This window comes from Hypomesus nipponensis, chromosome 2 (assembly GCF_054491055.1).
Source record: "Hypomesus nipponensis isolate SF chromosome 2, ASM5449105v1, whole genome shotgun sequence".
NCBI classification, from domain to species: Eukaryota; Metazoa; Chordata; class Actinopteri; order Osmeriformes; family Osmeridae; genus Hypomesus; species Hypomesus nipponensis.
This window is the reverse complement of record NC_140362.1, coordinates 17,437,419-17,465,112: the sequence shown is the minus strand read 5'-3', so window position 1 is coordinate 17,465,112 and position 27,694 is coordinate 17,437,419. Positions and strand designations below refer to the sequence as shown.

The 27,694-nt window shown below is 43.8% G+C and overlaps 4 protein-coding genes across 7 annotated transcripts; 3 read left to right on the top strand and 1 right to left on the bottom strand.

Moving 5' to 3' along the window:
- The first annotated feature begins 206 nt into the window (after window positions 1–206).
- pbx2 (pre-B-cell leukemia homeobox 2) lies at window positions 207–5,876 on the top strand. Its single transcript, XM_084708735.1, has 8 exons — window positions 207–516; window positions 1,521–1,594; window positions 2,447–2,691; window positions 3,303–3,493; window positions 3,585–3,720; window positions 3,838–3,979; window positions 4,374–4,438; window positions 5,135–5,876. The coding sequence occupies exons 1-8, from the start codon at window positions 278–280 to the stop codon at window positions 5,213–5,215; spliced, it is 1,173 nt and encodes a 390-aa protein (XP_084564861.1). The 5' UTR covers window positions 207–277; the 3' UTR covers window positions 5,216–5,876.
- On the bottom strand, window positions 5,762–11,839 carry notchl (notch receptor, like). Of its 3 annotated transcripts, none has more exons than XM_084708729.1 (11): window positions 11,530–11,839; window positions 10,380–10,527; window positions 9,927–10,259; window positions 9,529–9,749; window positions 9,029–9,359; window positions 8,734–8,915; window positions 8,565–8,623; window positions 7,964–8,093; window positions 7,172–7,269; window positions 6,686–7,017; window positions 5,762–6,560 (listed from the first exon to the last, which is right to left on the bottom strand). In XM_084708729.1, the coding sequence occupies exons 1-11, from the start codon at window positions 11,579–11,581 to the stop codon at window positions 6,047–6,049; spliced, it is 2,400 nt and encodes a 799-aa protein (XP_084564855.1). In that variant the 5' UTR covers window positions 11,582–11,839; the 3' UTR covers window positions 5,762–6,046. The 3 variants fall into 3 exon arrangements, with proteins under 3 accessions (XP_084564855.1, XP_084564856.1, XP_084564857.1); XM_084708730.1 differs by having other exon boundaries at window positions 9,029–9,356; XM_084708731.1 differs by having other exon boundaries at window positions 10,380–10,524.
- A 1,153-nt stretch (window positions 11,840–12,992) lies between these two features.
- On the top strand, window positions 12,993–17,672 carry tap1 (transporter 1, ATP-binding cassette, sub-family B (MDR/TAP)). 2 transcript variants are annotated; one of them, XM_084708734.1, is made up of 13 exons: window positions 12,993–13,167; window positions 13,431–13,756; window positions 14,001–14,190; window positions 14,282–14,396; window positions 14,549–14,679; window positions 14,817–15,022; window positions 15,181–15,378; window positions 15,547–15,675; window positions 15,755–15,958; window positions 16,112–16,285; window positions 16,554–16,713; window positions 16,821–16,957; window positions 17,091–17,672. In XM_084708734.1, exons 2-13 carry the CDS (start codon window positions 13,436–13,438, stop codon window positions 17,322–17,324), a joined length of 2,199 nt encoding a protein of 732 aa, XP_084564860.1. In that variant the 5' UTR covers window positions 12,993–13,167; window positions 13,431–13,435; the 3' UTR covers window positions 17,325–17,672. The 2 variants fall into 2 exon arrangements, with proteins under 2 accessions (XP_084564860.1, XP_084564859.1); XM_084708733.1 differs by having other exon boundaries at window positions 13,425–13,756.
- A 355-nt stretch (window positions 17,673–18,027) lies between these two features.
- On the top strand, window positions 18,028–27,394 carry brd2b (bromodomain containing 2b). Its single transcript, XM_084708726.1, is given in 13 exon segments — window positions 18,028–18,558; window positions 21,128–21,440; window positions 22,003–22,140; window positions 22,367–22,514; window positions 22,679–22,842; window positions 23,024–23,539; window positions 23,633–23,761; window positions 24,018–24,251; window positions 24,444–24,603; window positions 24,606–24,717; window positions 24,963–25,285; window positions 25,390–25,515; window positions 25,615–27,394. Coding segments are annotated over 13 exon segments (2,520 nt in total). The 5' UTR covers window positions 18,028–18,526; the 3' UTR covers window positions 25,740–27,394.
- Window positions 27,395–27,694: the final 300 nt, after the last annotated feature.

Sequence of the window (27,694 nt, the reverse complement as noted above, 5' to 3'; positions counted from 1 at the left end):
TAATTTGATTTGTTTTTAAGACATTTTTTAAGTTTTATGTTTGGAATCACAGCTCTGATCAAATTAATAAAATGGCTTTTATCATGATTTTTAGATCAAGATTATTCAAATTTTCTATATTGATTTTCTAAATCAAACAAACACACACACACTAGTCCACTTTAGTCCCGTGTCCGAAAGTATGATTTTCTTGTTTTTTACCTTGTCAATCGCTAGGGGACACTAGTGTGTGAAACTTTTGAAGGGTGTGAGTAACTGCCACTGTGCGCCGCTCAAGATGTTGCAGCAGCAGCCTCTCTCGGGCAATGGGCCTTCCAACGGCCGGGGACTAAGCTTGAGCGCTCACTCCGGTATGCACGCCCTTAACTCGGTCCATCCATCCTCTCAACATCGCCAAGATGGTGACCAAGGCCTCGAAGTCGCCGAAAATGGTCATGAAGCCAGAAGAGACATTGGTGATATATTGCAACAAATAATGACCATCACCGACCAAAGTTTGGACGAAGCACAAGCAAAGTTTGTAATGTATATTTTTTTATTTAAAAGTATACAAAACAGCATGGGTAACGTAAGCGAAGTAGACCAAGAAGACTTTCTGATCTTCATTTGGCTCAATGCCCAAAAAAAAAAGTTTTTTGTTACAAGTTTGTACTAAAGCCTCTATTATTTAATGGAGCTCGGGGGTGTTTTGCTAATAAGCTAGTTAGCAAGTGCCGACTACTTCAAAGCATTTAGCGTCGCTAGCTCCAGCTCTATAAATATTTGTTGATTGTTTTTCTCATTATAGCTCGTGGAAAACTTTTCTAAATGTTTTAATGTGCATCCCCGAGCACTTTTCCCACGTGATGTTGTTGTGTTTATGTACAACGAGACAGTTAGATAGCACTAAACACTTTGCTTTGTTTACGTGAACTGAAGGTGATAAAAACTATGCTAACTTGCTAATGTAGTTCGTTAGCTAGCCTATGAATTGTTAGCCATTTTGCTAGTTAGCTAGTAGTAGGGAGCGAGATAATTGTCATTTACACTAACCTAGGTAACTTAGCATGTCCATCTGTCATATCCACTCATGGATTTGTCAGGTTATCACTCAAATTGTCAACATTAACGTTGTGCCGGAGTTTCATTATGCAAAAGCTAACTGCAGTAACTACGTAATTGTTGACTCACAATAAAGACTTATAGCTAAGACTTGATATCAAATGTCGTCATATATAGTCTATCTAGCTCTAGCCAAAATGGTTACTGTACTGGCTAAAAATATAAAAGATAGATGCTCTTGCAGCCAAGCCAAGTTTGTTAGCCAGAGCTAGCCAAAAATACGTTGTACATTGTAGCCTAGGTTGTTAAATTGATTGTTTCTTGGTTACTGTAGCTACAGCTAATACAGTGTATAACTAGTTAGATTTTTGTAGCCTGATATTAAATTGCCTAATAGCCTTTGGTCAGAAGTCACACAGCTAGTTAGTTTCTTAACGTAATTATAGCTGAATGTAACAAATCATCTTTTCAATCTACAGAAAACATGCACTGAATTGTCATCGTATGAAACCAGCTTTGTTCAGCGTCTTGTGCGAGATCAAAGAAAAAACTGGTAGGTGTTCTAATTTTGTAGCTAGCTTTCAGCCTTTTTATTGTGTTTTATTATGTCTTATCTATTTCTGATAACGTCTTGATAGTGTCTTTGATCCGATAGTTATAATGCTTTATTGATTTTACTTTATAAACAGCCCTCAAACATACATTTGGATTTAAACTGGAATTCCTTCATAGTCACTAATTTAGATGGTATATACACATACTGTAGCGTTATATAAATGCATAATAATGTTTGCAGAGGTGAACCAGGCTTGAGAAAGGACACACACACACATGTGCAGCTGCTGGAGACTGCGCAACCACTCTGTCGATGTGCATAGATAGTGTTCATACTGATTGGATCAAGATTTAGTTTCAAAGGAAGTAGTCTGCTTTTTTTCTAAATCATAATATAATTGTAAACACAAGGATAATGTAAGCTGTGTAGAGGGAGGAGACAAACGAGAGCCAATCTTCTGTGCATAGAATGCTACTGAGTTGTTTGGGCAGTCGCCTGCAACCTCGGCAAATGGTTTTATGTAATTTGATAGTGACAATTTGTACAGTGACTTGAATGTAACTTTATTTCCTGTATAACTTGTTTAACATTTGTGTCGTGTTGTTTTTGTAACATTCATACATTTCCCCTAAACCAGATGTGGGAGTGTGGAGCTTATGAGACTTGAACGACAAATTAAAATACTGCTACCAGGTCATAACGTTTGATAGTGTGTGTTCCCTACAGAACATTTGTGGGGACTGCGCTGGTGCACTTGTGCGTTGTTCGCCAGTCCATCTCATGTTGTACAAATGAGTGCTGATGTCTATGCACTGTAAATACAAACTGGGCCTTCATATGTTCTTCCAGGCTTATCGATGAGAAATGCTCAAGAGGAGGAGCCACAGGACCCTCAGCTGGTGCGATTGGACAACATGTTGCTGGCTGAGGGTGTGGCTGGCCCAGAGAAAGGGGGTGGGGCGGCAGCGGCTGTGTCTGCAGCCACCAGTTCGGGAGGGATGTCACCCGACAGCTCACTGGAGCATTCGGACTACAAAAGCAAGTTGAGCCAGATACGCAACATCTATCACACTGAACTGGAGAAATATGAGCAGGTACTGTTCATGAGAGCAGACCAACCTGAGGTGGAAGAATGTGTACTGTTGTCTCCCTCTATCCTAACATTAACAATGGCAAAGGGATGGGTGCTACTAACTAGGGACTGCTTACACCTGCTACAACAGCAGTGCATGATATGTAAAGTGCGATAATATTACACGTCAAACCTATTTCTCTGTCGCATTCTATTGGTCAGTTTTATTAGAAGTGCCCGGAATGTATACATTTTTTGTTACAATTCAACTAAAACACATTATCCACTCTGAAGTATCATATTTTCTAATACAGTTTGTTCAGAAGCTATTTGTTTGCTAAAAATGGGTTGCTATAATATAATTCTGTTCACTAAGTGTTTTTGGCAAAGCAGTGTTTACCAGTCATTTTGTCACTTCAGGGGTTGTTTTAGTGTGTACACTTGATTCAGTAACACCCCTGCTTCAACATCTCATGTAACGGGGGGAAAGGCTGGGTGCAGATCATTTAAATGGATGGGCACCTAGTATCTGAAACCTAAAGGCTGCTGACGTAACACAGCATCACTTGTCGATGTTAAGTCGGTCATTGTGTCTCCGTATGCCTCCAACCCCCGCCCTACTGTCTCCCTCAGGCATGTAGCGAATTCACCACCCATGTGATGAACCTGTTGAGGGAGCAATCACGCACACGGCCTGTGTCGCCAAGGGAGATCGAACGCATGGTGGCCATCATCCACCGCAAGTTCAGCTCCATCCAGACCCAGCTGAAACAGAGCACCTGTGAGGCCGTCATGATCCTGCGCTCGCGTTTCCTGGATGCAAGGTGTGTGTGTGTGTGTGCGCCTAGTACGCACGCTTACACTGCTGCAGTTTGGAAAGTGCTGCCACTGAAACACTGTTCTCTGCCTTGTCAGGCGGAAGAGACGCAACTTCAGCAAGCAGGCGACAGAAGTCCTGAATGAGTACTTCTACTCCCATCTGTCCAACCCCTACCCTAGTGAAGAGGCCAAAGAAGAACTAGCAAAACAGTGTAGCATCACTGTTTCTCAGGTAGTCTGGCTTTACATGGGCAGGTAGTATACACTATGACCTTTTTAGAATAGTTAAAAACAGCCTGGTCCACAGCTGTACGGAGATGTTTTGACCCTCGTATTTCAATTCCTAAAGGTGTCCAACTGGTTTGGAAACAAGAGAATCCGCTACAAGAAGAACATTGGCAAGTTCCAGGAAGAGGCCAACATCTACGCCATGAAGACGGCCCTGGGTGCACCACAGAACGAAGACTCGCCGCACACTCCCAACTCCACAGGTTAGGATGTAAAACCTCACATAAAGAAATATGCCATAGATCAGTGGTTCTCAACCCTGGTCCTCAGGGTCCCCCTGCCCTGCATGTTTTAGATGTTTCCCTGCTCCAACACACCTGATTCAAATAAATGGCTTGTTATCTAGCTCTGTAGAAGCCTGGTAACGAACATGCTTTGGAATCAGGTGTGTTGGAGCCAAGTTGGAGCTAAAACATGCAGGACAGGGGGTTCTGAGAACCAAGGTTGAGAACCACTGCCATAGATGATATCACATGGCATTTTTCCACAGTAATCATGTTCTGTCCCAGGTGTAAAACCATATTACATTTAGAATCTGAATTGATTGTGTTTTGGGACTCGTAACCATGACTGTGGGTCCTTTTATCGCTGCATCAGCTGACGTCTTCCTCGGGGTTGCACCCATGAATGGAGAGCACTCGGCCTATCAGATGGGAGCACAGGTAGGAAATTCTATTTGGGAATATACAGATTCTGGTGCAAGAACAAAAGCTAACAAAAACACACCTGAAGTTGTTGAGAAAGCACATCAAACGCAGTCAAATATCGATGATAGCCGTCCGTAAACTGAGTTGCTCTTTATGAGGAAATCCAGATACTTGTTTTTATCTCAGACTTTTCTTTTAGGCTCGTACTACTCGTTTTTAGTTCCGTAAAGAAAACTCACGTTGGGTTTAACCATTTATGTAATAGACATATTTTGACAATGCATGTAGATTTTCTATAGAAATGGAGTTTAGTTTATGGGAGCACTGACCATCTAAACATCAACATATACATATATATATATATCCATAAGAGGTATACATGGCAACCATTTGGCACGGAGGAAAACCATATATGATACTACATACTATGTACACATGCCCCACTGAGCAGAGAAGACAGATGGACTGGGGTGATGATGCACAAGCAGCAGCACGACTACGAACAGGTGGAGCTTAACAGCAGTGGGGCAGAGAGTGAAGGAAGGCCTTAAAAAGGTCTTAAATAGACAAGCTTTTCTTGGTGCAATACTTCTTTCATTGCTTCCCACTAACAGAATAAGAGGGTTCAAACAATGCAGACTTTTTGTTCACTGCCACTCCCCATGAGTGAACATCTGTCTTTTTTTTACCCATTTATTTCTGGCTTGGCAGACTAATGGGAAGTGGCCAGGAAGAAGCCCGCCCCCCTCTGCTACGTCCCCGGGAAGCGACCACTCTGACAACTCTGACTGATGGGCCCCCGTCCTCTTCACCTCAACGACAGTTGACGGAAAGATTGACAGCGGAAAAGAATGATATCACTTTTGTTCCTCTTGGCTGCAGTTATCGTTTCTGTATGTGTTAGTACATTTTTATGTTATTACTGTCATGCTATTGGTTGAATGGGTCAAGAGTTGGAATGTGAGTGTTTTTATGTGCACTTGGAGTGTGTGTGTGTGTGTGTGTGTATGTGTGTTTGTTTGTGTACTTCTATCTGTGGTTTTAGTATTGGGATCATGGATCATGAGCTTTGTTTTCCACTACCTGGACTTGTTACTGCATCACATTGGTTGGGGGGCTTGGGCAACTGCATTATCATTTTATAGTTTTTATGACACATTATTATTATTGCTGTTTTATTAGCATTTAAAATATGTAGTGTTTTTTATGTTACAACGGAGATGAAATCAAGAATGAGAGGGCAATAGAGAAAATCCAAAGAATTTGTGTTTCTCTTTTTTTTTTTCTACTGGGCTTGTGTGTGTATTTTATGAATGAGGCACACTTGTGTCTGTGCTGTCCATTTGAACTCTTTAATTGAGTATATAAACAGTGCAGTCTTTTCTCTGTACAGTGAAACACCTGTATTCTCTCTACCTCCTTTACAATAAAGAATCTGTATTCACAATCTTTAGTTATGTCTCCCAATACAGGTGTATTATTTCAGTAATACAAATCAGATGCTTGTTTGTAATTTCAGACATAAATGCATATAAACACAAATGAATCCTTCACCTAACGTTATCTCCGAATGTAAAGTAAACACCCATAAGCCCATTTGTGGGAAAGCCTTTAGTGCAGTGCTTATAGTGCTGTTTGAGTAGAGTCAGCCATGTTATTTAGTTTCTCACTTTTGCTTCTCTGCTCTACATTTGTGGAGCTTGCTGCCTCGGCCTTGCTTGTGATGTCACTATTATCAGTTTTTGATCTGCGGTCTGATTGTGTGGGTGCATCTGTGGGAGCGACCACTATCACTCTCTCTATTGGCTCATTAGATGTGTCAAGGTGGACGACATTAAGGGGTGGTGCAGGTTGGTGGGTACTAATGCGACGCTGCAATGCATGCTGGGTACAGGAGAATGACCGTTGTCGAGGAGCAGGCTGGGGTAATAAAAAGTGGGGGGTGGCTGCTCTAGGAACTTCCTGTGCTCTTTCTCTGTCTTCGTCCTCTGCTTCTGAGGTTACTTCCTGGAGTGTGCTGATTGGCCGAGGTGGACGACCCATGATTCTTGGAGTGACCAATGCAGTTGCTGATTGGTTGAGCTGTGGCCGCCAATTCTGGGGGGAGGGACACTGTACTCTGCCCATAGACCAATTACTGTCAAAGAAGAAATAAGCATTTTCAATTGCATAGATACCTATCAATCAAAGATGGTAATGGGGCGTGTATATAATAGTTGGCTTGCTCCTGATAGATTAAATATAAAAAGATAGATGGTTTACCTTGGTGGAGGTGGAGTCATGTATCGTTGTTCTATGACCCCGGAGAAGGAGGAACTCCTCCCAGGTACGCCCTGGGAAGTGGCCCACGGGGAGTACATGAGGCCACGCTCATCCCACAACATCTCATTGGATGGATCAATTGGAATATGTCCTCTCTGAACTCTGTGAGCCAATAGGAGCTCCAAAACCTGGTGATGCATTCCCTCTCGGGCAACATCCAGTGGGCGACGCCCTCTTCGATCGTGCAATTCCTGATTGGCCCCGTTGAGGAGAAGAAACCTGGCAGTATCATAGCAACCGTGAAGGGCGGCGAGAAATAGAGGTGTCTCTCCCTGGTGGAAGATGAGAGTTGCCCCAACAGATCATAATGTGGCACTGCCAGAGTGGGAGGGGCCTAAACTATTACATTCCAGTAGTGACTCTTGTTGGGATAGTTAGGGACAGTTTCTGCAATACATTTTAAAATAAAATAAATCATTTGGGTACCTTGTTGTCTTGCAGGTCCACTGCTGCCCCATAACGAGTGAGGGTTCTTGTTAGAGAGAGGTGGTTTACTGAGCATGCCCAGTGGAGGGCTGATCTCCCTGAGTGATAAAGTGCATTTAGAGGGACGTGAGGGAAAGAAGGAGGGAGGTTGGTACAGAGATTAGATGGGGGACTACCGGTAAGTCAGCCAGTGAACAAACATTATACAACAGAGATCAAGCCCAGAGGGTGAAAAATGCTGAGGAAACAATGGAGCGACTCTGACAGGGATGCAAATTAGGGTGAAAGACAAGTGAATCAGCCAGGAAAGAGAGACAGATCCAGAGACTGAGAAAGAGAGATATAATAACAGAGAAAGAGAGCGAGAATGGGAGAGAAAGAGAGAGAGGGGAGGGTAGGGGGGGGAGCGAGCGGTGTTAAAATGGTACATCCACACTGCCTCAGCACTCATTAACTTTGTTCTGCATCAGAAAGGGACAGCAGGGGTGCTGAAGAGATGGAAGAAGAGGGAAGAGAAAAGACGGGACACAAGAAGGGATGTGAGAGAGATGGGTAAGTTACACCAGTTACTCATCCCCTTAAGTGTCAAAGTATAGAGCATTCTTACAATGTACGACTTCTCAAAAGCACATCAACGTTTACATGACACAATACTGTACTCTGTATATGTTGACTAATCTGGGATATCTGTCATCTTGTGTGAACGGACGCAGTACATGAGTCGTCCTCTCAATACATAGGGAGATTTCGATTTTGTGTTATCATTATACAATGTTGTGGGGAAGGCGTTACCAGTATGGTCTGTGTTGTTAACCGGCACCCCAGCCCGCAGCAGCTCAAGGACCACTCGATCGAGACCACTCCGCACTGCCCGAATAAGGACCACCGACCCATCTGGACCACACCACTGGACAGGAGCTGACTGGTAAAGGTGTATCCACAGTCAATGTTGAGTACCTTAACTAACAATAGGCCAGGTATTGGTCAAATTAACTATTTTTAAGTCCATCTGACACCTATTGCACTACGCACAAGCCACCTTTATTCATGATTCATTATCTCATTGCACTAAGTTGCCCACTCATGCTGCTCAACCATATTCTTATTCTTATTTTTATATATATATATATTTTTAATTGTTTTATTTTTAAATTGTTTAGTTCTTAGAAGTAGTTAAACAATTTTACTTTATACTTAATTGAAGATCCGTATATGTTTATTGTTTGCACCTTCCTGCCACTGTAAATTCTGTGGTTGTGTAATATACATGCCGAATAAACCAAATTCTGATTCTGATTCTAAAAGATACATGTCCCACCTAGTTTGTCACACTATTCCAAAGTTGTCCTCACGTAGGACAAGTATCAAGACTGTGTAGGACTGGAGAGCTCACCTGATTGGGAGGACTCAGAAGTGGAGGGACAGCATTTCTCTCCCATCCTATTGGAGGAGCTGAAATATATTCAATGACATCATGCTGTAACGCATACCATTAAAGGAATACAGGGGGCTGAAATGAATAGTCTATTGATACATTCACTATAAACAGGAAATGTTTATACGTTGTATAGGCCTAGGGCTTTGTGAGTGGCTGGGAGTGACCCTGAAGTGTTTCTGCTCCGGGCTTCTGTGATCACAGATAGAAGGATCCTCCTGGCGTGTGGAACATCTGGCATTGATGTCTTCCATGGAACTCTGGGTAAAGTCAGTATCACTGCCAATGTCCAGGTTCCTTTTTAGTGGTCTGAAAGAAGAGTGTACAGAGTGTCATGTTTGGTAATATGCAAATGAAACACTCACTGAGTGAGACTCAGTGTGAATTGAGACTGATTTGATTTGGTCTCCACATTTGCTTACCGCATCCGAATGGCGTCCTCCCCCAACGGCTCCCTCCTTCTCTTCTTCTCTGCCTCCTTAGCTTTCTTCTTCTTCTTCATCCCGTTCCTGTCTTTCTCCCTCCCCACCCTGCCCCTTCGCTCACGATGGGGTGTGTGCTGTGCCCACGTTTTGGCCCCGCCCTCACTGTTGTCGGTGACGGTGGATCTGTGCCTCACCCTCTCTCCCACCTCCCTCTCTGTTCGACTCCTTCTTACCTTTCTGGTCACCAAGACAACCGCCAAGGCCAATGCCAGCGTCAGACCTACCGCAACACCGATCACAGCCCACAGCCATGAGGGTGTGGCCTCTACTGGAGAAATGGGGAGAACCGAGGTGATTAGGAGAGATCTTTGCAAACACAGAATGGCTCTCTTGCAAACATGCTTTTATCTGAATTTTTCTTATGTAAGTGTACTGTTGATCCAAATCAAATTTCCTAGACGTTCTAATTCCTGTAACAACAGCACACAAAGACCTACCAGTTTCCTGTTCAACCTTGTCCTCCTCCCTTCCTCCTATTTCCTCTCGGAGCCCCCTCACACTTACAATGGCCTGGAGGTCTGGGGGGAAGGGGAGGGACGCACGGTTCAGTGACATCACAGCGCGCAGAAAACTGGCTGCTTCTGTGGCGTGCAAGAAACAGGTAGCGGGAGCATGGCGGGAGCACGGCCTGTTGTCCACTTGGAGGAATAACACAGATCTGTTTGAGTAGGAGGTGGGGAGCGTTATTGAAATGGGAAGGAGGGCTATCATTTTCCCCTGCTTGATTTTTGTATTCTTATGATTCATATAGTAGATTATAATCTGCGTTAGTGGTGTGTGGCAGTGCTCGGGCTTGCACAAAAATATATATTTTTGTGTTTTTGTATATACCTACCCATTTGCATCATATGATGCGGCTTGCGCCAACAGTTCAGCAAGCTTCTGGGGGTCAAAGTTCAGGAGGTCCTTGCTGGAGTCAAGGGGAATTGAACCTCGCAGTTTAAGGGAGGTTTTGAGCAGTATACTGAGAGCCCACAGAAGGGAGCTGTTGGAGAAGGTGCCATGTTGCAGCGGGACCCGCGTGTGGAGCACAAGGGTGCCTTTAGCCCACTTAGGGCTCTGGTGTCTGAAGCAATCACTCCCGTCCCAGCCACAGGGGGCGCTGTCACAGCCCTGCTCACAGTGTTGGTTGGCATAGTGGTCGCGGCAATACTGGATATGGCCTGGACTGGAAGGGCACACAAAAATGCCAAGAAAGGCAATTTTTATTTCAATAGTACCATAGGGATTTCATCACAAGGAGTTCAAGGAATCCATTTTGAGAGAGAATGAGTTAAGAGTATCATACTTGCATTGGCCTTGGTCCTTCAGACAGTCAAAGCCATCCATCAGACACTCAGGTTCTGTGCACTCCTTGTCACATGATCCGTCTGCAAACTTGGCCTTGCACTGTCTGGTGGTTGGACACTGGCCCCATGGGTCTCCAGGAGATGCTGCTGTGGGTGACATTGCGTGTACACACGCACACACACACACACACACACACACACAGACACACACACACAGATTAAATTCCTAAAGTTTGTAAATTGGTGCTGCATGCACATTTAGTTTCCTCATCGCCACATTATTATACGTGGTAATGTATCAGCAAGCATTCATTAAAACATGTAGACAAAGCTAAAGCAATGAAAACGGTATCCTTTTGCATAAACTGTTAAGAGAGCAGGAAATAAGCCTGTCACAAACAGGAAGTTTCCAGGAGAAGCGAATAGTAACAGGAAATGGCGTGAACTGGAAAGCGATGGAGGTTGAAGGTTATTGCCATGGTGATGAGGAATTTAATGGAGAGGGACAATGGGTTTGGCAGGTGTATTCCTCACAATGAAATCATAACACTGACAGATTGCACAATGGAGCTGGAATTAAACATATTGTAGCTTAGTCTAAGACTACTTATGAAAGCCATTCTGTTCATTTCAAAGATAGGCCCTTCACTGAGGTCACATTAAAACCATGATAATTAAATGGTTCTGAGTCTGCATGTTACAACAGAATATTAGAACAAAAAGTATAAAATACATGGAAACAACTGACACTAAACAACTGTCAACACATGAAAAATGTACATTTCACATCAGTCCTACTTAGCACTATCAAATTAGTCATCCTGATTTTAACCAGCATTTTTCATTTGCACCATTATTTGCCCTTAAGCTGTTTTGTTTTAAAGGAAAGGACATTCAGACAGACAATCGTTTACTTCAAATACACTTTTCAAATAATTGCCATATAATGTACATAGAATTTGTGTCTAATGTGTATAGTATATGAAAAGTATAATATATATAATTTAATTGTATGCAGTGGGTCGATTAGGCATTGGATAACAGATAGCTAAGACGATGAATATGAATTTGAGACTTTTTTGACTTTTGAGTATAAATTCCTCCATCTCACATCCGTCAAACATTTGATCAGCTGGATTTAATACTCACCTGCACACATCCTGATTAAAGCCAGCAGAATGGCCATCCACAGCACTAGCATCCTTGGGCCAGTGATGTTCCAGTATGTTCCTAGAGACTCAAGAGATACTCTTCTCTCTCTTCCCAGCAGCCACTTTAATCCAGTAACTTGGTCCTACAACAGTCTTTAGGTTCTCCAGCATGGGAACTTTTTGGGGGTATCACTCTTGGTCTTCTCCTGTTAAGTTGTGGTCTTGCTATGTTCCTGATTGTGTTGAAGATTGGACCGTGTGAACAGTCTGTTGAACAGCCCCCAACCTTTGCAAATATCTGCCACAATTTTCTCTCTAAATCTTTTTCAGAAGCACTGCGGATATCGGGAGAACTTCCTGCCACTGTGTGGAGAACAATAGAAGCGGGACGTGTGTGTTGTGTGTGTATATATGCGTGTGTGTGTGTGTGTGTGGAGGTGGGTGGGTGGGGGAGTTGCTGGGTGTGGGTGTGTGTGCCTATTATTGTAATGTTTAGGGCTGTGATGGCATGGTTCAAATGGTGACATTTAAAAAAAAATGAAAAATACCATGCCTTTATGTTGTTCGCAAATTAATTAAAAGGGCATTTGCCCACATAACACAAAAAAAACACTTCTACACAATATTTTCAAAAATGTAATTACACAATACACTACAAACATGAGCAGGCAACATATCTAAACTTAAAATAATCTATGGCAATGTGGTGTGCTTGACATTACGAGGTAAGCTAATGCCACTTTCAGGAGGTATAGATTTTTGTTTTGTACTTTAGTTCCCAGGTGCTATGCTCTTGCGTCATACGTTATCTGTCTGAAAGATAATGAAAGGACGACATAAGAACAGGAAACTTTAGGGGGCACCTAACATGGTCACTTCATAGGCTACTTCTGGACTCACAGCAGGTGTCGACAGAACAAAAGCTTTGTCTGCTGTTCTCGTCTTCAAATGGTTTCCTTATTTTGGGGAAATTGCATCAAGAGGATGAACATCTGTTTATAAAAGTTACAATTGTTAGAAAAAATGAGCAAATAAACGATAAAATAATAATAATATTAGTAAAGATTTAAAAAACACGTGAGTTGTATTCCTTTACAGATGGAGTCGGTCTCTTTGGAGTTGAACCCTGCAATGCAATATGGTACCATGAACTCAAAGATCTACATCGTCTTCCTGCAAATAAAAACGTCCCCTGACAAAAACGTCCAAATTGAAGACGCAGTTTCCAAAAATGCCACACGAAGTCGCCCTTGTTCACAAGGAAGTTCAAATGTATTCATTTTCTTTGACACAATGTATACATTTCTGGATATTGAAATTAAATGTGGGTTATACTGATGTAAAACCTTAATCTCCATACTCGAATGCAAGTGGAACTATAAAACAAATGCCATATACTAGGCTAATTATAGTTGGGACTTTTGTTAAAGGGTCGGGTAGGCTACAAGGGGACTTTCCAAAGCAGTTACTTTCGGTTTTAGTTCGATACAGCACAGACCTTTGAAAGGCAGCCTCAGCACCGTATTTTTTATTTCGGTGTAGATTAAAGCCAATTCTTAAGGATTTGCATGGAAGATTTGAACTCTGGAAGATAATCCATATTCCGGAAGCTCAAGGTTGAGTGTTCAAAACACAGGTAAATTTGGATTCAAATCTCACAGTAGCTAGAATCAGAAGCCAAGCCTACGAAATACATAGGCCGATTGTAAATGACGTTGTTTTTAACATTATATATGCATTCTTAGAGTTAATGTAATATTTTGTAATATTAATCACAATGCACTACAATTCTACTTGTACAGTTTAAGTGTCAAATGTGAAAGTGAAAGTAGTTTGCAAGCTATCTCATTGTTTTTTGGTCACTTGATCCATTTCCCTTCTTTCTTAATGTAGAAACAGTTGGGATGCAGAAAATGAGTATGTTCTCGCCACTCCTCTATCTGTTTGTGGATATGTGTGCGGTGTGGGCAATCGGTATGTGCCACCTTTCCCCACTCCTCCTCCCGCACCCCTTCATCACCCTGTGGGGTGGAGGTCTTCTCCGTGCCTGCCTCTTCCTCTTTCTCACCGCTACCTACCCTGGGACCCTACCATGGATGAGTAGCCTGGAGGGAGTCCAGACTATGGGAGTACTTTGCTCCCTCTACCCAGTCTACATTAGCCTTCTCTGGACATTTGGAGTTTCCACCCTGGATCAGCTATGGGGATGGCATTCATGGCAGGGGGTAAGTGAAAGTTTGCTATTGTTTAACTTTTGCACTGCTGTTTGTACCATATACAATTAAAAGACAGTACAATTAAAGTCATCTAACATTTTGTGTTATATGTATTATATATATTTGCATTACTAATCTGAGAGTAAATAACCTATAATCTATTATCTTAACACCATTTCATAATTTACAGGGTGAAAATTAACAACCAATGTTCTTGATAAAGAAACTAAAACAAAAAATCTTTGTTGGGCAGCTTTTACAGAGCTATGGCGTGACAGTTGTGGCCTGGTTATATTGGACGCGCTACATCCCAACTCGATCCAGTAAGATCACTAAGGAACCTGAAAAGACTGGGTCCTCGCTGCAGAGGCTGCTGGGATACATGAAGCCCTACGCGATACGTTTTGGAGGGGTGCTCTTTCTTGTGGTCGTCTCGTCACTTGGTAATAATCCTCTACTTAGTCTAGTAAAGACAGTCAATTTTGTCAGGGGAAACCAGATCTGAGAGTAAGACTGTTCATCTTTGTCTTTAAGGTGAGATGGCGATTCCCCATTACACTGGCCGTATGACAGACTGGATTATGAATGAAGATGAGCCTGAAGCCTTTTCTTATGCCATCACTATTATGACAGTCATCACCATCTCCAGGTAAGCTTCCTCTTGAAATTATTATTATTATTATTATTATTATAGTAGGCTACAGTTTAATAATGTAGTAACTTTCATGTTCGTCCATGTTTATCATTATTCTTCACTTCTTGTCATTATATAGAAGTAATACACTGGTCTTTGCTTTACAGTGCCGTTTGTGAGTTTGTGTGTGACCTCATCTACAATATCACCATGAGCCTTATACACACCTCTATCCAGGGCTTGGTCTTTCAGTCTGTTCTAAAACAAGAGATTGCATTCTTTGATAGTAATAAAACAGGTGAGTAGCATTTGTCGCACCACTTTTTTACATGTACTTTTTAAGTATTTATAAAAAAAGGTTTCACAATGTCATGTAGGAATGTCAAACAAAAGAATTGCTAAGAAAACACTAACTTCCTCCAATCTGTGTTTTAGGTGTGATAGTGTCACGCATCACCACGGACACGAACACGATGAGTGAATCTTTGAGTGAGAAATTGAGCTTGCTTATGTGGTATTTTGCCCGGATTGTTTTCCTCTTTGGCTTCATGCTCAATCTCTCCTGGAAGCTGTCCCTTTTCACTGCCATGGGACTCCCCATCATCCTTGTCATTCCAAAGATATCCGGAAAGTTCCATCAGGTACGGGGATTTGATGCCCAATATGATGTCCAATGCGTACTTGTTGAAATATATCAAAGAAAAACAGTGGGATGCACCTCTCATACTGTGTCTATCAGGATCAGAATAAATGACTCAGCTGCATCATAACCTTGATGTGTATCTTGTTTTTGCTTCAGGCACTTTCCAAAAAGGTTCAAGAGTCTCTAGCTAAGGCCAATCATGTTGCCACCGAAACATTCTCATCCATCAAGACAGTGAGGAGCTTTGCCAATGAGGAAGGGGAAACTGAAAGATACAAAAAAAGCTTGGAGGACACGTACACTCTCAACAAAAAGGAAGCTGCTGCCTATGCAGCTTCCACCTGGACCAATAGTGTGAGTCTCCGCTTGCAAGGTTATTTTATTTGACACCGGACGAATATAAACGATATACTGTAGGTGTTTTTGTGTGTGTGTGCATGCGTGTTAAGGGAACTTGTATGTTGCATTGTAAGAAATATTAATGGAAAGTGTTTTCTCTTTCCAAAAAATGTATGTGTCCAGATGTCTAGCCTGGCACTTAAAGTCAGTATCCTGTACTATGGTGGAATGCTGGTAACGAGAGGGGACGTCAGCAGTGGGAACTTGGTGTCTTTCGTTCTGTATGAGCTCCAGTTCTCTTCTGCTGTGGAGGTATGGCTATGAAGTTTAATCATTTATATATCTATTAAAGTCATTATGTTTAACTTAACCTTTAACCTAAATTCTCTAGGTTTTGATGTCATACTATCCACACGTGAAGCAAGCAATTGGTGCATCTGAGGAGATATTTGAGTACATGGACAGAAAGCCCCAAGTTCCTCCAGAAGGGTCTTTGGCCCCCAAAACACTTCAGGGCCATGTGGAATTCAAGAATGTCACATTTGCTTATCCTGACCAAGACAAAGAAAAAACAAATGACAAAACTACGCTTAAGGTGTGTGTTTTAAGAGTCATTCTGATGTAGTGTTGAAGCACTTTTGAACTCATAACTCAAAACAATTCCTCCAAAAACTTAATTCTGGAACCTTTTCCATCTGTGTCTCTCTCCCTCTTTCTCTCACTCTTCCATCTCTAATATCTATCTCAGAATCTGTCTCTGGAGCTAAAACCAGGCAAGATTACTGCTCTGGTGGGTCTGTCTGGTGCAGGAAAAAGCACTTGTGTCAGTCTTCTAGAAAGGTTTTACCAACCCCAGGAAGGAATTATTCTGCTAGATGGAGAGCCACTAAACAGCTACAATGACCAGTACTTACATAACAAGGTATGTGTCTTTATAGGTTTTAAACTGTAGTCAAACAATGAGACCTGTCCTTACTCCTCAAGTGAGCTATAGTGTACTACATTATGATGTACATGTATGGAAATTGATCAAAGTCTGCAGTGTAGGTGTTAGCCATCCACTGTTGATGTTTTTTTACTTGTGAACTATTTTTACAAGCACCTGAGCTACTAGTAACTAGTAAGTAGCTAGTAACCGATCTGTGTTTTATCTGAGAATGGGCCATGCTTATCTCTGCTTCTCATCTTAGATCAGCGTGGTGAGTCAGGAGCCAGTGCTGTTTGCCCGTTCTGTCAAAGAGAACATCAAATATGGATGTGAGGACATGACAGATGAAGACATGCACCGTGCGGCAGAGCGAGCCAATGCCCACAAATTCATTTCCGAACTGCCCAATGGCTATGACACAGGTTAGTTCCCGAACCTCATTTAATTGCTCATTTGAATTGACCAACTTACCACTGATAGAAACAAGGACAATGGACTTGCTTGGGCACTCATAGATGTACTTCCTCAGATGCTGGGGAGAAGGGGGGACAGGTGTCAGGGGGACAGAAGCAGCGAATTGCCATTGCCAGAGCTCTGATAAGACAACCTCGGGTACTGGTGCTGGATGATGCCACCAGTAACCTGGACACCGAAAGCGAGCACATGGTAAAGTATTCATTTTAATGTAGTCTTATAAACTGTGTATTGTAGCATTATACTCTTTACATGCCACATCGCTTTCTTATTGAAGATTACATTAAACAAATGTCACATTACTGTTTTTTTTGTTTCTGCATAGGTGCACCAAGCCCTGCTGAAGGACAGTAATCGTTGTACAGTGCTATTGATTGCCCATAAGATGAGCTCAGTGGAGAAAGCCAGCCATATTGTTGTTCTCAAGGAGGGAGAAGTCAATGAGGAGGGGAGCCATGATGAACTCATGAAGAATGGTGGGTTCTATGCAGAATTGGTGAGGAAACAGAACACTGGCTTTCAGCGTAAAGATGAGGGGATGGAAATTGGAAATGCTTAGACACTCAAGTCTTTTGTTGATTTGTCTTTTTCAAATCCAATTTCTAGTTTCAAGTTATATTGCTCCATATCTATATAATCTCATATCATCATCAAATTGTTGCAACTCCGTCAGCTGCATAACATGACTCATCAGAAGAAAAACCTGGACAACATCTTGCTAAATTATATAATTTTATAAAATATTTAAATCCCAAAATGTATTTATTTTTCATTGTGTGTTGGCTGCAAAGTTTATATTTCCTAAACACTGATTGTAAATAGGTGTAATTCCATTGAGTCATTTAGCTTTTAAGATGATGCCCCTTTTTTTCTACATTTGTGTTTCAAATAAACATTTCTAACATTTTCTTTATGAGCTTTTTGAAAACGTTATATTTGGTTGCATAACAACAAAATAAGCATTTGTCTAAGGCGGGAAAAGTCTCGAGGCTTTCGAGGTCACTTTTACTTTCCAAACAGATACAGTGTGAGGATTCTAGTGCTTGTTATTAGTCTACTATGTATTTAGCAATCTAGTAGTAAGTTATTTATTCAGCACTGACATGCACGCCCCCTCTTGAGACGTTTGACACGACTGCCACCACCTGGTTTGGTGTTGAGACTGTTAAGTGTGTCGTGCTTTGCTTATAAGTCACGTGATTTATTGGATAACGATTTGAGTGCTTGTAGGTGTAGGCGAAATATGATGGCAGAAGAAAATGGTAAATCTTTGTAGTCTAACCATATGGCAATGCATGCAGGATTGTAGCATTACTAGCTAGATGATGTATCTAGCTAACATGGATAGTTTAAACATTTACTTCCTTACTTTTAACGTGTGTCGCTTTTTTAAACGAATCTACCAATATGAAAGTGGTAAATAACTTGAGTTCGTCGAGAAAGCAAATATTGCGTTTATTCTTGTAGCTACGTTAGTGGGAAGCTCATCTTGCTGCATTATAATAAGGCAAAATGCCAGGGTGTTCTAGGCAGTTGAGTTAAGGCTTGTCTTCCGCGTTGAAAAATATTTTATGTAGCCAATGAACAATCAGGATTGGTTGACAGGCTACAGGAAATGCAAGGAATGCCACATGGTAGGTTTATAAAGGCAACCGACGGAAGCTGATCGGCGCCATTTCACTGCTTTCGTCTTGAAGTCTGTACGAACGTAAACACAACAGTGGAAATATTGGAACAAACTAAAAATCCGGATCCATCCTGATGGAAACGGCCATTAACCCACCCCTTGACAGGTACTATTCACTACATTGCACGTGGATACCGATAAGATTTGGAGGTTTGGCATAAAATATATTGAACTGGTATGACCATAGCTATCTGCTAGCTATCTTGCAGCATTTCTTCCTTTAATCTAGCCGGTTGTGCTAGCACAGCTAGCTTGCTTTCTAAGTAGCTGTTAGCTAGGCAAGCTATTCACCATCCACCGGAAGGGAACTTATTCAGGGGAATGTTGTTATTTGGACAGGTAACTACTAGCTATTGTTAGCAAATGCACGCAAGCAGTGTCAGACTGATCTGGTGTTTAATGTTACTAAAATGCATTTCCTCTCGCCGGAACAATTGTTATTAGTACAGTCTATTAGCTATAGCCAGCATTAGTCATTTCTTTCAATTATGTAGCTTGTCACCAGTTAACCTATATGGGTGTCTAGCTACTAGTCTAGACTACCCTTGTGTAGTTTTACTAAGTAGCTGGGACAAAACAAAGGGTAGCAGATACATTTTGCATGCTGCTCGCCACAGTAGCTGTAAACAACAGTTCTGCAAACAGCTGGATTGAGTCATTCATTGAGCGGCATTGCACCAGGAGCCTTCACGGTCCACCGCCATCTTTGTGCTAGGCGCAACTGTAGCAAGCTTGCATTTGATTATTTTAACTTTTCAACCAAGTTGACGTCAGCACTATTCAGTATCCTTGTTATTTCCCGTAAATTGGGTTTTCAACTATCCATTCACGACATGTTTACATGTCATATTGGCTAGGTACTGGACGCTACTCGGTTAGACTGACATCAAGCTTTATCGTGCTGACTAGCTTGATCGTTTGACTACTACTGTAAGATGTGGACGGTCATTTGAATACAGTCTCCGAAAATCTTAATGTGTCGTTAAGAACCTAGCCAGATCAATTAATTATATGCAGTGTACCCAATGCTGCGGAGAAGTTTTAGTTGTGATGGCCTAGAATATGTTTACAAACACATCCCAAAAAGGCGGGGTGGTGTCAGTATTGTGGTGGTGAGGAGCACTGCATGTTTCGATTTGTTTACATTTGGGACTCATGTTGATAACCATAACTGAACAACACAATCTAAACGCGAAAGTAGGACTACATGATTTAAATAGGTTGTACAAGTTGATGAAAAAGGAATGAGTCCGAACGTTATTTTGTCCTTGATTAATCAATAGAACAGTTGAAGGTGGCACAACGTTTAATACAATTCCGACTACCGTTTGTCACACTGCCTGACAAGAGCTGCGCCAGGTGCCACAAATCCTTTCTTAAACGGAACTTTCTGGCTCTGCCTTTTGATTCTCACAACGTGAGACGAAGCTTCTTAGGGAGGGAGCACCTACATACTTTTTGGCAAGAGCAGGAAACCTACTTTATCTGGTTGGCCAGTTGAGGTCAGCCATTAAGGACAGTTAGTAGGATAAAGGTTCATGATTATCTAGCCTGATGTCCACGGATTAATTCCATGCAAAAAAGTCTGTGATATTTGATTATCATTTATTCCTGAAATGTACCCATTTGTATTTTGTGTTAGAATTAGGGATTTCGTTATACCTTACATTTTTGTTTGTGTTAATACAACTGGTAGTTAAATGTATGCTAATAAGATTATCGGTGACAACATGCGTCTATTTTTGTCCTTTGGAGGTTTACTTTGTTAATTCACAGCCAGTGTTGTGGGTGTGTGAGTAGATTGAGGTGAGTCTAGAATACATTCTGAAACTTGGCCTTCATTTGTGTGTCAGTGGGGCATGTGTGTGCCAGGACTCTGACCTGTGACACTTAAGTTGACCATTTTCAGCCTCTGCAAAAGAGAAGACAAGATATGTTCTGAATGTGTTCTTTTAGACTTGTTATCTTTGTCATGGAGAGGTACATCTTAGTTTAGGAATGTATTTTTGTTTAGAAGTCTGCTTAATTCTAATGTTGGAAGGTTTATGTCAATTTAAATAACAACACAATTAGACTGGCCTAGGCATTGTTTAACCATTGGCCAAACTGCCCAAGTGCAAATTTCCACCAATGTGCGGTTTCCATGGAGAGACAAGCATCCACAAGGGTTGCCATGACATTGTCAAAAGTGGCAGCCTATTGACAGGATTATGGTTTCTGTAGAGATGAGACAGAGAGAGCTGTGTTGTGATTAAACCAACCCAGACACATACAGGAATGAGGAATTAGATCTTCGCAAATGGCTTAGATTTCCCGTAAATTTAATAAGGATCATTACATACTTATAGTATCCAGGGATGAACAATAGTGGACCATGGAGAATACAAAAGGTTAGCCTATATCAATGATGTAAGAAGGAGAGATCTACACTTTTTTTATTTTTTTATTTTTTTTACTCGTTTGTTTTCCCATTGACACATCTATTGTTGCGATGATAAGTGACTTGCTCAAAGGGCAGTGCAGTGACATTAACAGTATGTCACCGACAACTCTTGCCTTGTACCCTTCCACTGCTCTCTCCCCATCCCGTCTTCACCGTCTCCTTGTTCTTTCTAATTGACCTCCCGTTTTTCCCTCCTTCTGTGCCTCTCCGTCCTTCTCGACGTGACGGACAGCAGTTCTCTGGCGGGGCTGTCTGGCGGTGGAGGTGTCATCGGGATGGAGCAGGGTGCCTCAGGCCCTGGCAAGCGCATTCGCAAGCCCTCGCTGCTGTATGAGGGCTTTGAGAGCCCCTCGCTGCCCCACGTGGCCACCTTGGGCTCGGGCCCCCCCGCACCACCCCAGCCCCCTGTCAAGGATCCGGGGCGCCAGGGCCGTATGACCAACCAGCTGCAGTTTCTACAGAAGGCTCTGCTGAAGTCTCTGTGGAGGCACCACTTCGCCTGGCCCTTCCACGAACCTGTGGACGCCTTTCGGCTGAGTCTGCCGGTGAGTTGAGACTTCCGGAGGTTTCCTCCCTGTTGATAATGGGACAACACTTACTGGCGGATTATCTCGGATGTGGTCACAGACTGTAGAATATTCCCAGCGGGTATGTGCCCATACCCAGTGGTTCTTGGATAATTTAACCCTTGTGTTCTCTTCGGGTCATTCTGACCCATCAGTCATTTTGCAACAACTTTACCGCATACAAAAACAAAATGAAGCATTTTTTTTTAATTGTTGGGCTGTCTCAGACCCCCCACATTGCGAAGGTTAAAATAAATTATTTGTATTCGCTTTTGTATTTGTAAAATTGGGTAAACACAACGATGGTTTGTTATGAACCTTTTGGTCATGTGACCCGAAGGCAGCACAAGGGTTAAGTAAACCTAGTGTTTAGGATTATCAGCAAATATCGGCCTGTTCATTCTGAGCTGTACTGGGCATTCTTATGATCTGTTTTGTGCGTGACCCTCCACCTGGTCATTTCAAATCTGTGGACCTGTGAGGGTGGTGCTGTAGACCTTCTCACATCACATGAAATCATCCATCCTCTGTCTTTCCACAGGATTATCATAAGATCATCAAGCAGCCCATGGACATGGGCACCATCAAGAAGCGCCTGGAGAACAACTACTACCGCAGTGCGAGCGAGTGCATGCAGGACTTCAACACCATGTTTACCAACTGCTACATCTACAACAAGGTAGCACACGAGTTTACCCAACAACTCATGACCATATAATGGCTTCCAGCCAGATTGAAAATTCCAAAGGACATATTTATCCCAAATGGCTAGCATTGCCTTATTCATATGCACCATTTTGAATCCAGATTTAATCAATTTGACTAAATACAAAAAGGTCTTGATGTAATCAATCAGGTCATTTTTATCCTGGTAACATGTGTATGATGTTGATGTATTCTTCCAGCCCACAGATGACATAGTGCTTATGGCCCAGTCTCTGGAGAAGGTCTTCCTACAGAAGGTGGCCCAGATGCCCCAGGAGGAAATTGAGCTGGCCCCTCCTGCCCCACGAGGCAAGCTGGGAAAAGCTGGCAAGGGTCGCAAGGCCAACGGTGAGTCGCCAGGATGGATGTCGTGGGGAGACGCTTGCAGCACAGGAATGGTTCAAAGGGATCGAAATGCACGTCTTTAGGACGAGCTGTGCAGGACATGATGAACGAGCGTGGTGTTGGTTTGACCGTTGTGGGTGTTCCGTTTCTGTCTCGCTTCATCTCAGCTGTGAGAGCCCACCAGGTGCCGGCTGTGTCTCAGTCCGCCTACTCGCCCTCCTCCTCAGACACGGCCGACTCCATGCTCTCCAACTCCCCCCAGACCGTTCTGACCAAGAGCCTGCCTCCTGCCTCCATGCTAGGCATGCCACACACACAGCCCACTGCCAAGGTACACGCCTCGTCGACGGTGCACTAATATGGACACGTTGGGAAAAAGCTGTACATTTTGTGCTAGCCGTCTCACACTGCAGTATTTGGATAGCGAGACACAATTTTGTGGAAACATTTAACAGCCAGAATATCTGAAAATGTGTCTGTCTCTCTCTCTCTCTCTGTCTTTTAATCTGTAGAAGAAGGGAGTGAAACGGAAGGCCGACACCACCACCCCTTCCACCATGGGCCTGCCCGTGGGCGTCGGAGCCCGGATGGTGGGCCTCGGGAAGGGAGGTCACGGGGGCCAGGTTCACGACCCCTCCTCTGCACTCTCGCTGTCCTCCTTGGGGGGCATGGGCATGGAGGCCCCCCCGGGTATGGGCCTGGTCAGGGGTGCCGTAGGGCCAGGGGGGCCCGTTCTGCTCCAGCCCATGATGGCTGGGGGTGGGAAGGTCATGGGCCGCAGAGGGGGCAGCGGACGCCCCATTAAACCCCCCAAGAAGGACCTGCCGGACTCTTTGCAGGTCCCGCCGATGCGGCGGGGCAAGCTGAGCCAGCAGCTACGCTACTGCAACGGGGTTCTGAAGGATCTGGTGTCCAAGAAGCACACGGCGTACGCCTGGCCCTTCTACAAGCCTGTCGACGCCTCAGCTCTGGGTGTGCACGACTATCACGACATCATCAAATACCCCATGGACCTCAGCACCGTCAAGGTGAACCTCCAGCAGAAAGCTCGACGTGATATCGTGTCTAACTGTTTGTGTCTACGCCTAACTGTTGTCTCCTGCTCTCTGTCCTTGCCTCAGAGGAAGATGGACTGTCGTGAGTACAGGGACTCTCAGCAGTTTGCGGGGGACATCCGCCTTATGTTTTCCAACTGCTACAAGTACAACCCCCCTGACCACGATGTGGTAGGCATGGCCCGCAAGTTACAGGTACTGAAGTCTGCCAATGCGAAGCCTTGGCCTCTCTGTAGCAGCAGTAAAGTAGTCCCTTGTCATGTCCGTCACGTGGATAAGAACATGCATTCTTTTGGTCTCCTCCTCATTCTTTATCCTTTTTCCTTGGTTTCCTGTTGACTCATATCTTGTCATCACAAGCTCAGGGTATCGTTTGGTTACTCAGGGACCCATGGCCAATGTAGTTGACCAGTCACAAACGTCTGTCTCTCTGTTGGGTCTGTCCATCCAGGATGTGTTCGAGTTCCGCTTTGCCAAGATGCCTGACGAGCCTGTCAAGGATCGTCCGGCCATGTCCCTCGGGATTCGGCCCTCCTCGTCCTCGTCCTCCTCGTCGTCCTCCTCCTCCTCGTCGGAGAGCGAGCCCAGCAGCGACAGCGAGGAGAGCAGGAGCAGCCCGAGCTCAGACAGCGAGGAGGAGCGGGCCCAGCGGCTGGCTCAGCTGCAGGACCAGGTCTGCACACAGGTAGGACACCCCTCCCCCGGGACCAACGCAGGCACTCAAACAAAAAACAAAACAAACAAAAAAAAGACGCAATTGTAGCAGAAAGTGGATTAGCTATTGTCGGCAAATACGCATAGCTTGAAATTACACATGGCCACGGAATGTCGGATCAGTACAACGTTTTCCTTTTGCGCTCTTCCTTTTGATGTGTAGCTCCGAGCCGTGCACGAGCAGCTGGCAGCCCTCTCTCACGGGCCCATCGTCAAACCCAAGAAGAAGAGGGACAAGAAGGACAAGAAGGAGAAGAAGAAAAAGAAGAAGCCGGAAAAACGGAGCCGAGGGGGGCGAGGGGGAGGGGAGCGAGGGGGGGAGGAGGAGGGGAGGAACGCGAAAAGCCGGCCAAGGTTTCCAAGAGCAAGTCTGGACGAGGGACTGGGGTAGTGCCCGCCCAGGGCAAGAGGGGCCCCGGTCGCAAGAAGAACAGCAAGTGAGTGACGCACAGCATGACTCCGACTAGTTTGTCTGTTTATTGTATTTGTCCTTGACTGTCTGTGTTTTTCATTTCCTTGTTACATTTGTTCTCTATATTCCCCCGTTTGTTTGGTCTGGCCTGGCACAACCCATTCAATCTACCACCACTAGTTTTAATCGTGTGGACACCGAACCACACTCATACTCGAAATACTTCAACAATCCATAACACGTCCTGTACGTGTCCCTCTCTCTCCTCAGGACCACCAAGAAGTCCCAGGCCTCAGCGGCCCTCTACGCCCCGCCGGCCTCCTCCATGCTGCCCCACTACGACTCCGAGGAGGAGGAGGAGACGTCGCCCATGAGCTACGACGAGAAGCGCCAGCTCAGCCTCGACATCAACAAGCTCCCGGGCGAGAAGCTGGGCCGGGTGGTCCACATCATCCAGGCGCGCGAGCCCTCGCTGCGCGACACCAACCCGGAGGAGATCGAGATCGACTTTGAGACGCTCAAGCCGTCCACGCTGCGGGAGCTGGAGAGATACGTGATGACGTGCCTGAGGAAGAAGCCCCGCAAGCCCTACGGTAACAGCAAGCGCTGCTTCCCCCACCACTGCATCAACAGGGTTTCACAACAGCTGAATTATTTATATATTTTATCATATTGTTGACCGATTTGTATGTAACAGTGAAGAAGATGGGAAGTGGGAAGTCAAAGGAGGAGTTGACCCAGGAGAAGCAGAGAGAGCTGGAGAGGCGGCTGCAGGATGTCAGCGGACAGCTCAACTCGGCCAAAAAGCCCCAGAAACCCAAAGGTAAGCTTGGCGGTGCGATACTCTCTCCCTCCCTCTCCCCCCCCCTTTTCCATTCTTCACGAGCGTGTTAATAATCGAGTCCCTTCCGCCACCCTTCAGTGGAGAAGCAGAGCAGCGTGGAGCCTCACGCCCAGCCCTCGCGCCTCAGCGCCAGCAGCTCCAGCTCCGACTCCTCCTCCTCATCCTCCTCCTCCTCAGACACCAGCGACTCAGATTCTGGCTGAGCCACCAGCCACCACCAGCCAAGAGAGAAGCACCCGGAGAGAAGAACTCAGGGACATGGGCGGTCCAGGACTAATGTTGTGTCCCCCCCTGAGTTGACAGGAAGGGGGCAGCCCTGACGAGACACCCCAGGTGGAACGCTCCATTTCAAAGCAGGGCGGGGGTAGGGGAGGGGGGTTATGGACTTTGTACGCGAAGACAGAGGAAGAGAGATCAATGGTCAGCATGTATACACGCAAAACAAAAACACTAAATGCCTTGATTTTCCTATAACTCTCTTCTCTAACCTGTGTAAATACTTGTACAAATGTATCTATGTTTCTTTTATAAAGAAGAATTTTATGGAAATCCCCCAAAGAGGGGAGACAGGAAGTGAAAAGATGTAGAGAGATGCGCTTTATCCTAAATCCAAATCCTCGACCCCCGGTGTAGGACTTCCATGGTTCATTGCTTCCCTGAGATCCTGGAAAAAAACATTCCAAGTTGGAAGCACTGTGATGTAAAGTCTGGCTGGCTCTCAAGGTTGGATTTAGCTTTTTCCTCCCATATTGCTGACATCGTCCCGATATGTTTAAATTGGCAAAGGGGCCTTCCATGACAGTGAAAAAAAAAAAAAAAAAAAAGCAGGTAATAGATGTCAATTTTGGGTGGTGTGTTTTGTCTAGTTACGTGTATTAGAGCTGCAGTCACAAGTGAGTTTATTTTGATTTCTTAAGCAACTACCTGAGCTGTCCTTCTAACCTGTATTTCATTTAGGTGTCATAGAAGATAAAGTTCAGTTTGATTGGGTGGAAATGTGTCTAAACATATTTCCAGAATGTGTGGATGTCAGTTTCTGCACAAGTGGGCTGCTTGTGGTGACTACAGTATAGACAAAACCTTGAGTCAGACTTCGAGATGTGTTCTTAGGGTTATATTGTCGGACAGATTCACCACATAGTATATTACGTTTTTGAAACACTTGGACTAACCGTGGCTGTGTTGCTATTGATAAATAACAAATAGAAATCATGTTAGACTTAAACTTACCCACTTCCACAGCATGACTTGCCAAGCCTTGAACTGGAAATCACTATTACGATGAGCTGTTTTGTTTGTAAGCAACTCTTGTCATGTGAAATGTCATGGTAGCATAGCCCTGTACCAAGCAGTTGTTACAGCAGGCTGGGTAACACATGCATCATTGACCTTCTAGATGTTGCAAATGCTGTTGGAATGTAAGAGATGTAAGCTTTTCTGTTGCACCTTCATTTTTGTAAAGGACATTTATCTGGCAGATGATACTTAGGTCTCTAATGATTTAGAAATCCTTGGATATTTTATGTATCTTAGCAACTTGAGGTTCTTAGTTGAACCAAGAAAATTCACTAGATGGTAGATGGACACAAACTGTTACTGGACGATCTCTAAAGAATCTACTGTATGTAATATACTGAATGTCACAGTCTTTGTTCAAACAGTGAGTATTTTTTCCTGTCCTGCTTTTTCTTTTGTATTCTATATTTCTCCTCAGACGTGACACTTCTAGTTATCGTTTGTTTTTTACAAACATGTTATGGATATTGTTAGCCCCTGGTTGACTGGAATGCTGCCTCAGAAACATACCTTTCATTTTACAACTGTATAATAAAAAAAAAAATCCTCTTCTATGAAACAAGGGTTCATGTTTACTGGATCTCTGCAGCCCAGAAGCAAATCAAACACAGGCCTGTCTGTGGATGACAAATACTTGAATTGTCAGGTGTTTTTTCCCTCCCCAGTTCATCACATAAGGGTTTTCTACAGAAAAGGAAGCACATAGTCTAATATTTGTGAATGTACAGTAGGTGGCAGCTGTTCATTTTTATGCCTGGTTAGGCTGTGGATGGCGGTATGAAGACGTCACCATGTATGAGGTATAAAAGGAAGGAGCGTAATACAATTCTCTTTTGGACACCTGGGTCACCTAAAAACGACT